At 42.0% G+C, this 12,341-nt stretch overlaps 1 protein-coding gene across 3 annotated transcripts in view; it reads left to right on the top strand.

The window, feature by feature from the left end:
* The window catches only part of cfap92 (cilia and flagella associated protein 92 (putative)), a 159,126-nt gene that overhangs the window by 84,333 nt on the left and 62,452 nt on the right, over window positions 1-12,341 (top strand). For 2 of the 3 annotated variants that reach the window (XM_069939814.1, XM_069939816.1), the window contains exon 8: window positions 10,366-10,500. In XM_069939814.1, the coding sequence (XP_069795915.1) occupies window positions 10,366-10,500 (135 nt within the window). The remainder of the gene's footprint in view (window positions 1-10,365; window positions 10,501-12,341) is intronic. The other variant, XM_069939815.1, reaches the window with a different exon arrangement.

The raw sequence follows: 12,341 nt of genomic DNA, 5'->3' as shown, positions 1-12,341 counted from the left end.
GAGTCGGGTAAGGTGGCGACCCCCTGGGGTACACATGGTGCTGCTTGGTAGGGAAGGCTTTGACTTGCACACTCTCTTGTAGTGTCCTTTCTTCCCACATCTTGAGCAGGTGGCTTCTCTCGCTGGGCATCATCTCCTGGGGTTCTGCTGGCCACAGAATTAGCACCGGGTGCTTGGCTATGGTGGCGGCGATGGGGTTGGGGCCTCCCTGTATGAAGGAGGTCTGTGATGCCGTGTCCCAAAATGGCTGTATCCAAGGGTTAGATGTGGCCAGCACCAATGGATTCAGTGTTGCAGTGGACTGAAGCTGAATTCTTAGCAAGCTGGAGGGCTCTCTGCAATGGCAGCCAGGCAGGCATCCCGGATCAGCTCTTCCACAGGATGTGGGTGGTTGGTGACTTGCGATTGAAAAACCCACAAAGGCTGCAGGCTGCTGGAGACTGTTTCATGGGAACCAGATGCTGGAACCAGGATTCAAGATGGTGCTGGGGGCAAGAAGGGCCTCAGGTGCTGAAGGGTTTCTGATTGTATCAGAGGTTTGGACCTGGAACTTGGACTGTTAGTGATTTGTACAGGAGTCTATCTAGCTGCAGAGACTGAGGGAACGCTGGAGCGAATTCTCAGATATCGTGTCTCTGTTGGGATTCTCTTTTTCTTCTCTTTCTCTTATTGTTAGGGGGGCTGGGTAATGCTCTTGGCGACTCTTTGTTTGCCTTAAAGCAAACAGAAGTTGAAGTATATCATGTGTGGTGATACAACTTCTACACTGGTCACACTCCTACCAGCCTACTGCAGGGGGGGAAACCACTACCTGTAGGTAGGCAACCTAGGAGGCTGGCCCCACCTGCCGGCTGTCAATCACTGGCCCATATAAAGACTCAAGCCGGCTCCTTCGGAGAGTCAGACACGTGGAGCCAGCAAAGATACTGAGACTGGTGTGTACAAGTTTAAGCTAATTAAAACCCATTGTACGGTCTGTGGACTTTGTGTCAGAATTATTCGCGCAGCGCTCACAATTTAAATAGCTTAAAATTAAAAGGACCATGGAGACATTCCTCACCATTGAGAGGCTGGCTATTGACCCTCAACATCTGGATGCTACAGCATACTTTGAGATCTGGAAGCATGTGATTGAGGCGATCATCCACACACAGGCTGAGGTCATCAACACTAACCAGAAGAAACTCATGGTACTACGTAACAAGCTGGGCCTGCATGCTTTCCAAGCTATCCGAAACTGCATGGATTTCAAACCAGCAATGGTTGTCCTGGAAGACGTATCGGGCCCCTGATAAACATACTGTGCACCTGGTACCTGCTCAGAATCGGTATAGCAGCCAGGTGAGATGGCAGATGCTTACCTGGGGTTATTTTGACCGACTGTTGAAATGGTCACCTTGGGTCTTGACTTCCACAATGATGAATGGATCCAAGATGCTGTGTTGTCAAGTGTAGCCTTTAAAAGATAGAAAATTGTAACAATAACACTGGATAACAATTTTTTTCAAAAACTTTGCTTCCTGAAAATAATATTGGGGATTATGATAAACAACTTCAAGCTGAACACAAAGATAATTTCAGATTTAGTGTATTATGCAGGTGGTTGGAGAGAAACATTAAATTAACTTAAATTAATTTGCCGTGTTTTATCACATATTGATGCTGACACATTGCATTAGTACAACTGGCCTAAAAATATTTTGCTGGTGATTTTCGTTTGTACTCAGCATCCCATGGCTCTCATGTCAGTGTCCAACAATAGTCGGCCAGTACTGATGGATTCCAGTTGCCTTGATACCACTTTACCATGGTGGCAATTTCCTGGTGAAACTTTTCACCAGGTTTGTCACTGCACCAAGATCAGCGGGGAAAAAGTTGAAGTGTGAATGCAGAAAATGACGTGTAATTCAAGGTTTTGTGGGCTTGAAGCATGCTGTCAATCAGCTGGATGTAGTTTGGTGCTCTATGGTTGCCAAGAAAATTCTCAGCATCTTCAAATACCTTCCAAGCACACCCAGGTTTGAAACATTTGCATAGCACCTGAACTGAGTGCATACCCAAAACAGCTAGCTTTGTGGGCAGTGTACCAGACTTGAAATACGACAGGAAATCACAAAAATAGGTCATATCGAAAAGACACTATGCGATAGGAATATTTTAAGGTGATTTTCGTGATCAGTAGCCCAAAATCCATAAAATACACTCCAAAGTGTTCAGGAAACAAAATCTTCATTATCCAGGTTCACTCCAATTTGTATTCATTCATCAGACTTGTGTTGGATACAAAGTAACAGAAGTAAACACTCCTGAAACAATTGGGAAGGCTATAAACGGAGCAATAAGTAACTGATGCTGCCTTGTTTCTTAGAGTGGTAAAAGTGTCATACCCACGCTCCTGTTCGGCTCCGAATCATGGGTCCTCTACCGGCATCACCTACGGCTCCTAGAATGCTTCCATCAGCCCTATTTCCGCTCCATCCTCAAAATTCATTGGAATGACTCCATCACCAACATTGAAGTACTCGAGCTGGCAGAGTCCGCAAGCATCGAATCCATGCTGCTGAAGACCCAACTGCGCTGGGTGGGTCACGTCTCCAGAATGGAGGACCATCGCCTTCCCAAGATCGTGTTCTATGGCGAGCTCTCCACTGGCCACCGTGACAGAGGTGCACCAAAGAGGTACAAGGACTGCTTAAAGAAATCTCTTAGTGCCTGCCCCATTGACCACCGCCAGTGGGCTGATCTCGCCTCCAACCGTGCATCTTGGCGCCTCACAGTTTGGTGGGCAGCAACCTCCTTTGAAGAAGACCGCACTGACAAAAGACAAAGGAGGAAACACCAACCCCAACCCACCAATTTTCCCTTGCAACCGCGCCTGCCTGTCCCGCATCGGACTTGTCAGCCACCAAAGAGCCTGCAGCAGACGTGGACATTTACCCCCTCCATAAATCTTCGTCTGCGAAGCCAAGCCAAAGGAAGGTAAAAGTGTGATCATCTGAACGTTTCCCACCTTGTCTATAATCTCCGCAAGTTTGAGAACATTTTTTTTCAAAGTAAAAGTCGTTCCAAAATTGACTCAGTCGTAACAAAAACTGGATTTAAAAGAAAATTAACATTTCAACATCTTGCATTTCATAATTTTTCTATAATTGCAATAATTGCATTTAGTACCGGGGTAATAAATAAATAAGAAATCAAAATGTTCCAAGCATTTTGGCCTTTAATTGTTTCTTTGGTTCATGCAAAAAATGTTTGGGAATTTTCATAATGAAGAGATTAATCAAAAATGCTTGTTCTCTCTGATGAGGTTAAGACTGCATGAAGCCAACTTCCTGCCTTTGGAATGTGTGGGTGGGCAACAATTGCGGGTCTCTAGGAAGTCAAATAATTGCTTCAAGCTTGATAGAGAAATAAACAAAATGTATTCAGAAATTTAGGAACCATAAAGATATGCAAAACCAATCTATTCCGTCTTGTGTTTTAAAGGACCTCGGTTTTCATTCAAAATCCAGCACTTGCCGTGTCTGCGGTTGCTTAGTGATTCTCCTGCCCTGAGAAAGATTTTTTACATCGTTCGTGTGGCAGGCAAGGGCCTGCTGTTACATTTACGGTCAACTTAAGGCATCACATGGAATTAAACATTTTCCTCCTCTCCCCATCTAAAGGCAGGCAAAGTGAACAGAGAAAATCAGAGGGGTAGGGAGGGATTGTAGCAGGAGCATGGAAATTGTTGTTGTTCCCTGTTGGAAAATTGTCAAGGCCACTCTCAAGTGTTTTGTCATAGCGAGTGATAACACAGAAAGAGGCCCATTAGGCCACCTGGACTACGTTGACCATCAACCACCCAATTTACACTAATCCTACATTAATCCTGTTTATTTTTCTTCCCTCCACATTCTCTTCAATAGTCCCCCCAGATAACACTCGCTTAAAACTAGGAACAATTTACAGTGGCCAATTAACCAACCAATCCCAAAATAGAGCACACAATGGAAATGCGTGCAGTCATGTGCAATGTGCAAACTCACAGAGAGAGCAGCTGAAGTTATGATTGAACTTGTTACTGTCACTGAGGCAGCAACTACACTACCTGTGTCACTGTGCCGTCCACAAATTGGGCTGGGAAAAAATCTAACCAGTGGAAACTTTTGTCCTTAATGACAAGTAAATATCAGGTCAAAGTAAAAGGAAGGAAAAATGTCTCCACTGGATTGTTGGTAGGCTAATAAATATGTTCTTAAACCTCTGCTCAGTTTATAGGTCAAAGGGACTCCAACAAACTGTCAGTTACAATGAAAGAGTATGATAGATCTGAATATGTCATTGACATGAATGAAGGGAGATAAAACTATTAGTTTTGAATATGTCATTGACATGAATGAAGGGAGATAAAACTATTAGTTTGATGAAGATGGAATAACTTTTGAGAGAATATGTTCTCACTGGCAGCCACTCTCCTTGAACTTTGAGGTAGCAATGGATCTAAATAGTTCTTTCAATGATGATGTCAGAATTATTTCCTCCTTACGAGATCAAAATATAACATAACAATTACAGCACGGAAACAGGCCATTAGGCCCTTCTAGTCCGCACCGAACCAAACTCCCCTTTCTAGTCCCACCTCCCTGCACAATGCCCATAACCCTCTGAATATTTAAAAATTTTGGAAAAACATTGTCCATTATCATGGGTATTTTCCTGCCTGCATTGCTATTTACCAGTGGCATTTGCCATGCAGGCATCAGCTGTCAGCACCATAGGAGAATCACTGCAGCAGATGTAACTTTGGGGGTCAAAACTCAAAAAAAATAAAGTTATACCTTCAATTATTTTCAGAACAAAATGAAATCTTACAGAATCTCAGAATGGTAGGCAGCTACATTCACGTGGATCATATAAAATTATGTGAAGATGCTCTTCGAGAAGTACAGTATTCTGGGGTTTTTTTTTTGCATCTTGTAATTCTGGACAAATTGTTCTCTGTTTGAAGGCACTTAGTGATTACAGTGGAAGATGATTGTGGGGGGTGATGCTTTTGAGATTGGAAACCTGAGATCAATGGTCTGCCATGGAAATCGCAACTCTTATTGTTTCTTGTACATTAGTACTTGGGTAGTACTGGCTACCGTGACAGAGGTGCACCAAAGAAGAGGTACAAGGACTGCCTAAAGAAATCTCTTGGTGCCTGTCACATTGACCACCGCCAGTGGGCTGATCTCGCCTCAAACCGTGCATCTTGGCGCCTCACAGTTTGGCGGGCAGCAACCTCCTTTGAAGAAGACCGCAGAGCCCACCTCACTGACAAAAGGCAAAGGAGGAAAAACCCAACACCCAACCCCAACCCACCAATTTTCCGCTGCAACCGTGTCTGCCTGTCCCGCATCGGACTTGTCAGCCACAAACGAGCCTGCAGCTGACGTGGACATTTACCCCCTCCATAAATCTTCGTCCGCGAAGCCAAGCCAAAGACAAAAAGAAAGAAGAAAGTATTGGAGGTAGGATTAGTAAGTTTGCAGATGAAAGAAATGGATGGTGCTGATATTGAGGGAAGTGGCCTACAGCTATAGAATGATCATTATCATCTGCTAAATTGTGCAGAACAAGGGCAGATAAAAGTGAATCCTGATTTGTATTTGGTGGGGTCAAATAGATAGTAGGTCTCAGGAGAATATTCATGGAGGTGGCAGTATAGGCAGCTAGAGGAGTGAAGAATGCCTATTGGGATGCTTGTCTTCTTTCACTATGACATAAAATGTAAGAGAGGAAGGTCATAGTACAACCTTGTAATACCACGGTTAGATCACATCAGAAATATTGTGTGTCGTCCTGGTGGGCGTGCTATGAAACTGGGGAAGGTGCAGAGGAACTGGACAAGCAGGATTGGTTTTTCTTGGAGCGGAGTAGGTGGAGGGGGGAACCTAGCAAGGCAATGGGTACAAAAATATGAGAGGGATAGATGGAGTAGATGGGAAGAAAGTTGTCCCCATGGCATGGGTAAGATCAGAATGCATAGGTTTAAGGTGAAGAGCAAGGGGTTGATCTGGGATGTAAGAAATAACTTTTTTTCTCCTAAAGGGTGGTTGCAATCTGGAACACCAGCTCGAAAAGGTGGTGGAGGAGGCAGGTAACTCTGCCAAAATTTAAGGAGAATCTGGACAATCCGTTGAGTCAGAAAAGCATAGTAGACTATGGATCGGTAAATAGAATTAGTTTTGATAGGTACAGTAAAACACTTGTTATCAGGAATTCAAGTAGCTGGCAGCCTTTAGCAACTGGCAAAAAAAAAATTTGGACAATTAAAATTGTTCACCACTCATGCACCACACAATCTCAAACAACTGGAAAATTTACTTATCCGGCATCTACCAATAGGTGCCTAATGCCAGGGGTTTTACTGTACTTGCTTATCAGCATAGACCAGGTGGGCCAAAGTGCCTGCTTCTGTGTTGTATGATTCTGACTTAATGACAAGGATACAAATGGAAATACTAAGTGTACTGTAGATAACAAGCTCCCTGCATTTTCTGGACTCTGAGGTTGGTCATACAGCTTTTTGTAATGGCACTTCTTAACTCTGAAAGCACTTGTACAGTTACTAAATGCTATAGTTCCTTTCAGATCAAAGAATCTGCAATGTTCAAAAACACAAAGTAATTTGTGGGCCAGTAAATAACAGCAATAAATACAGTCAATCAAAATGAGTCACTGAAATCCTCAGCCTTCTGAAATTGCTGGAAAACTGAAATAAATCCAGAAAATGCTCGAATTACTCAGGTCAGACAAAAAGGTCTTTACTTGCAAATTTAAACAGTTGCTGCTTCACCTGAGTATTTCCTGCATTTTTTTGTTTTTAACTTCACAGCACTGTTACTTTTGCTGGCTCCTGCAGAGATGTCTGGGGATTTGGGGATCTCCTTCCTGGAGCATGCAACAGAAAAGCAGCCCACACAGTTTTTCTGTGGCAGTTCACTCATTTTAAAAACAAATGACATCATATATGAATCCATACCAAGTTTTCTAATCAATGCTGCCTAAAATATGTTGGCAAAAAAAGTTAATGGAATGATGACTTCCAAAGAATGGCTGTTTGAAACTTCTACATTAAAGGGGAAATCTTAATTGGCCATCTAAAATATTATTAAATTTGTTTTATTTGAATAAACATATGAAAAAGTGTTATAAAATAAAGAGTCGAGTAGAAAGTACCTTTAATTCCTTAACTGGTCAATGAAAAACTATACACCTTAAATCCCTTGGTTAAGAATTCCCCTGAAGTTTGGAAACTGGCTGGCAGTGCTGAGTGAGCTATGCTATTTAACGGTACAGACATCTTTGGTTCTGTTAAACAAGCCTCCAGACAATTAAAATATTCCTGAAGCTTAGGTAATCCTCACAAAGCAGCATTACATGACAAATGTGGAATCTAGCAAAGGCTGTTGTTGCTCAAGTTTTTTTTACAATTTTTAACAAGACATTGTTTCAAATATTTACCTGTGTGGCAGCTTAGCTATGACTTGACAAATTAAGCTGTGATATGAGAAACAACTATTTATCAAATGCTGCATTTCAGATGCTACCACTGAAGGCTAACAGATGGTGGAATAAGTATCTTAATTAGTTCAGGCAATAGATTTTTCCTGGGTTCTGGTTCCATGCACCCTCAACAGCTTTTAGTTTGTGTAGCCTCTTTAGTTTTCAGCAATAATATTCTCATAGAATCAAAAATAACAGCTAAGAAGGACACCATTTAGTCCATCCCTTCTGTACACAGGGTTGATTATCAAATAAAACTGAATAAAAGCAGGCTGGTGCTACAAATCTAATTCAATTCCACGTGAGCAAACTGGAGATTAGCTCTGGAGATTAGTTTGGGAAATGTGCTTAGAATCATAGAACCTTGCAGCACTAAAAATAGGCTGTCTAAATAATTAGACTGGAAAAAGAATCAGGCAACGAAAATGAAATAACCACTGGAGACGAAAGAAATGTAAAGCTGCATTTTAAATCAATAGAATGAAGGGTTGAGGGAGTATTAAACAATGAAAGCATACAATCTAATTTATGCAATGATCACAACATTTCGTATACATCAGAACCTGTCCAAACTCTTTGGAAACTTTGATTTTAAAAAGATTCAATTTATTGTGGGATTTTCTGTCAAAGTTCACATTTCATTACTGTCTTCTAGTTTAGCTGTTTTATTCCGTCGATGGCAATTTTTTTCCACACAGAATTTTATAGCTTCTGAACATTTGAAATCTTTTTACTGTTCCATAAAATATTGAACATTAGCAAATTCAGTTTATTATTTGACAAGAAAAGGAGTTTTCTATGCATCTTTCTTTCTCCACATAACGGACATGAACAGCATAGATATAATTTACAATGAGTACAACAATATATTTTATTTTAAGTGATAGAAAGTTGAAGATGGAAATGGATTAAAATATTAGTCCCAATTTCTGCCCTTTGGGTTCAGCAAGGAGTAGGTTTGCAGTTAAAATCATGAATAGCTATTCACCCGAGAAAAGGAAGGTTCCTCATAACTTCAGGTTTCAATTTGAACTATGAAGTCATTTTAACTGGACCCTACATAAAACTTGAAAGTGCATTGACAGGAGAATTTACCTGCTGATTCTAGAGTGCTTGGAATGTCTTTATCATTACAGATAGTGTATTTGATATTGTCTGTATTTTATCTTTCCATACCCTAATGAAACACTACTGCCTATTATGAATTCTGTTTTATGGGCAATGCTTTAAACTTTGTTCTTTGACACTTGTCCATCCAGCTACTTGTTTTTCCCACTCATTCAAGAACATTTGAGAAACTACAAGGGCTATTCTTTTTGAAACTTCTTTCGTGCAAAAGCACTTGGGACTTCAATGCATTTTAAGCACTTATTCTGGAAGCTCTCACTACAATATGATCCTCACAAAATGGGTTGAATTATTGCAATTTACTTTATTCTGCACAACCTGATAATTCGACGAAGACTGGTGTCTGAGAAGGTAAACGGGGCGACACAGTTAGCACTAGTGGTTAACGCAATGTTATCACAGCGGCAGTGACCCAGGATCTAATCTGGCACTGTCTGTAAAGGAGTTTGTACGTTCTCTTGGTGTCTGTGCATGTTTCCTCCAGGTGCTCCAGTTTCCTCTTGCCCTTCCTTATTTAATTAGGGGGGGGGGTTACAGATTAATTCATGTATTTGGGTGGGGGGCAGGTACAGGCTTGTAGAGTGTGTCGAAAGAGCCAAGGACATGTTGATCTAAACCAAGGCTTTTATTAACTAGAAGACTGGAGCATATCACAAGTAGGTGGACCAGTCCAGAATGACCTGGTCTGGCTAGGAGCAATCCTTTAAGACCTGCCAGTAGGTGTGGCTCCACTCTCAGCCAATCACAGTCATCCTCCACTACCATCTGTCCATATACACATTGGTGATAGAATCTGGACTATCACAAGGCTGCTGCTGTGCTATATGTTTAAATTTAACGTTAAGCAGCAACAAAGGGAGTCAACACCAGTTGAAAGAAAAATAAATAAAAAGCTTGAAGGAAATGGAGGATCTATATCTGCAACATAGATAGTCCAGGAAGCAACTGATAGTATTCTGCCTTCAGTGATCTTTTCACTTGCCCTGGCTGACCATCAAGCAAAAACTTATTGATTTGTTGCTTTCCTTTGACTATTCCATTAATTTTGCACCTAAGAGCATATAGACAAATTTTTTTGGCTAATATGTTCCAACACTCAACTCAAAGCAGTGAGAAAACTATAGATCAAGGTGTAAATTTAATAAAGCTATTGATATTCAATTTTCAATACTTCAATAAATTTTGTCACCCAAGTGATCAACCAAATCTGCCTTCCTCTGCTATTTCCCCTTCAAAGTGCTGCTTTGGTGATTTTGACAGAGCTGCTGTTACCCGTGGGAACCATTGAGTTGCTGCTCATTGTCAACTTATTGGAGTTTGAGCCCCTGAGAGCCTTGCTGCAGACTGCAGCATTTAAAATGCTTCAGGGGCTGCTTGGCCCAGCTGGATTGCTTGCAATATGATATTTTTGCTTGGGTGGATGGTTGGGAAGCAGATGTGTTGAGATCCTAAGGGGAACGTATTGCTCTCCAGTCCAAAAGGGCTGGGGTCAGCACTTCAATATTTGGTAGCCTTCTCAGTATTCAGCAGGAAAATTCTATTGAAAATGTGTCCGTTCTGCTTTGTGTTGAATGTACCACTACATCATTTGTTGGCAAAAATGATCAAAGATTATGCAGTTGTAAAATGAAATATTATTATGGAAAATGTTGCTTTATTGTAAAATCTAGAGTTGTGTCTTAAATGGAACTTAAACATATCCAGATTTTCTTGCAGAAACATCAAAGATGCAAGACAAAGACAAAATTGTATCTCCGAAAATGCCACAAAACAAAAAGAAAATCAAGGAGATACCAGTCCCAGGGCTGATAAACCTGGATATGAGATTTCTCCTTGCTGGTGAGTGGATACAGATGATAGAAATAATTCTAAATGTTGGGAAACAGGGAAAATGCAGGAGAAATATTATCACAAAACTGACACATCCCCTAGGTTTAAACCTAGTAGGCTTCTGCACAATCCTTTTGTTTTCTGCAAAGATCTCCTTATTTGTAGAGGCGACAATAAACTTGTCTTTATCATCAGTTTTCTTTCAATTAAATTAAATTATTGAAGCAATGGTTTTTTTAAGGATTCAGGCTATAATTTTGCTTTGCAAACAAAATGGTCATGATTTTAAGTCAACATCAAGAAGAGTCAACTGCTAAATTTCATTTTAAATTTTTTTTAACATGGGCTAAATGTTGCTGGCCATGGTTTGCAATGGGAATTTCATCTGTTCAGGTGCTCCTGGATAGGTAATCCAGTCCAGGGATTGGCTCCCACCTTGGGAGGTCCTATGAATGAAGTAGAATATGCTAGGTTTTCTCACATTGCACTGGGGAATTAACCTCTGTCATGGAATGCAAATTGGTTCTAAAAGAGGCTAGGAGATCTGTAATCCACGTGGGGGTTCTTCGATTTGGAGGTAAGGAGGAAAAGGATGGGTGTAGTTCCTTGCTTTTGCATCTTATTTTAATATTTAATTACTGCTTAATATTTCAATTAATTTCTTATTTACAATTCATTAATTTTAGTTTGCAGTAATTAGTAATAGATTTTAAATGTCTTTGATATTCAGTGACATCATTTACAAACTTGCCCAGTTTTGAGCTAGGATGAGACTAGGGTGTCTGAGGGAATGTTGGGGTGTAGTATATTCAACCTATTGTCTCTGACCTAACGAGTTATGGAGAGTTAACTCATTCATTCCTTTGCATAAGGTCTGGATAAGTGTGGGGAAGATGTGCTCAGTTCCGTTCATTGTCATTCAGAATTGTTTGGCCCTATTTTGATAATCCACAATATCATAATATGTAGTTAATCTTCATACTGCCAAAATCACCACATTATTTGGACAAGCTGCTTTTAGAGAAGCTATGTAAAGTTATTCAAAAAAAGTAAGACACTGTCCACTAATGATGGTATAGCCTTGTCCCTCCACTCCATCCTGATGTACCTGGTGAGTGACGCCTCATACTCCACGCTGCTGTTCATTGACTTCAGCTTGGTATTTAACATGATCATTCCCCAGAGGCTGGTGGAGAAGAAGCTGTCTTTGCTGGGACTCAACACCTCTCTCTAACTCGATTCTGTTTGCATCAGCACTCAATCCCCCCTCTTATTTGCATCACCTCCCCACCCCCCACTGTTCGCGTCAGCACTCAACCCCCACCCACCACCGCTCGCAGCACCACTCAACCCCCACCGCTCACAGCAACACTAACCCCCCACCGCTCACGGCAACACTCACCTCCCCCACCGCTCACACCCCCCACCGCTCACAGTAACACACCCCCACCCCCCACCGCTCACAGCAACACTCAACCCCCACCCCCCACCGCTCACAGCAACACTCAACCCCCACCCCCCATCGCTCACAGCAACACTCACCCCTACCCCCCACTGCTCAGTAACACTCACCCCCCCATCGCTCACAGTAACACTCACCCCCCCACCCCCCACTGTTCGCCACAGCACTCACCTCCCCAACCCCCAATGCTCGCAGCAACACTCAACCCCCCCACCTCCCACTGCTCGCACTAACACTTACCCCTCCCACCCCCCACTGCTTGCAGTAACACTCGACCCCCACCCCCCATGGCTTGCAGCAATACTCACCCCCCACCCCCCACTGTTCGTGGCAGCACTCAGCCCCTATCTCCCATTATAAGTGTTATGAGCAACACACACTCCCCCCC

Source organism: Narcine bancroftii, chromosome 5, assembly GCF_036971445.1.
Source record: "Narcine bancroftii isolate sNarBan1 chromosome 5, sNarBan1.hap1, whole genome shotgun sequence".
NCBI classification, from domain to species: domain Eukaryota; kingdom Metazoa; phylum Chordata; class Chondrichthyes; order Torpediniformes; family Narcinidae; genus Narcine; species Narcine bancroftii.
Note: the sequence above shows the minus strand (reverse complement) of the source record. Positions and strands in the feature narration are given on the sequence as shown.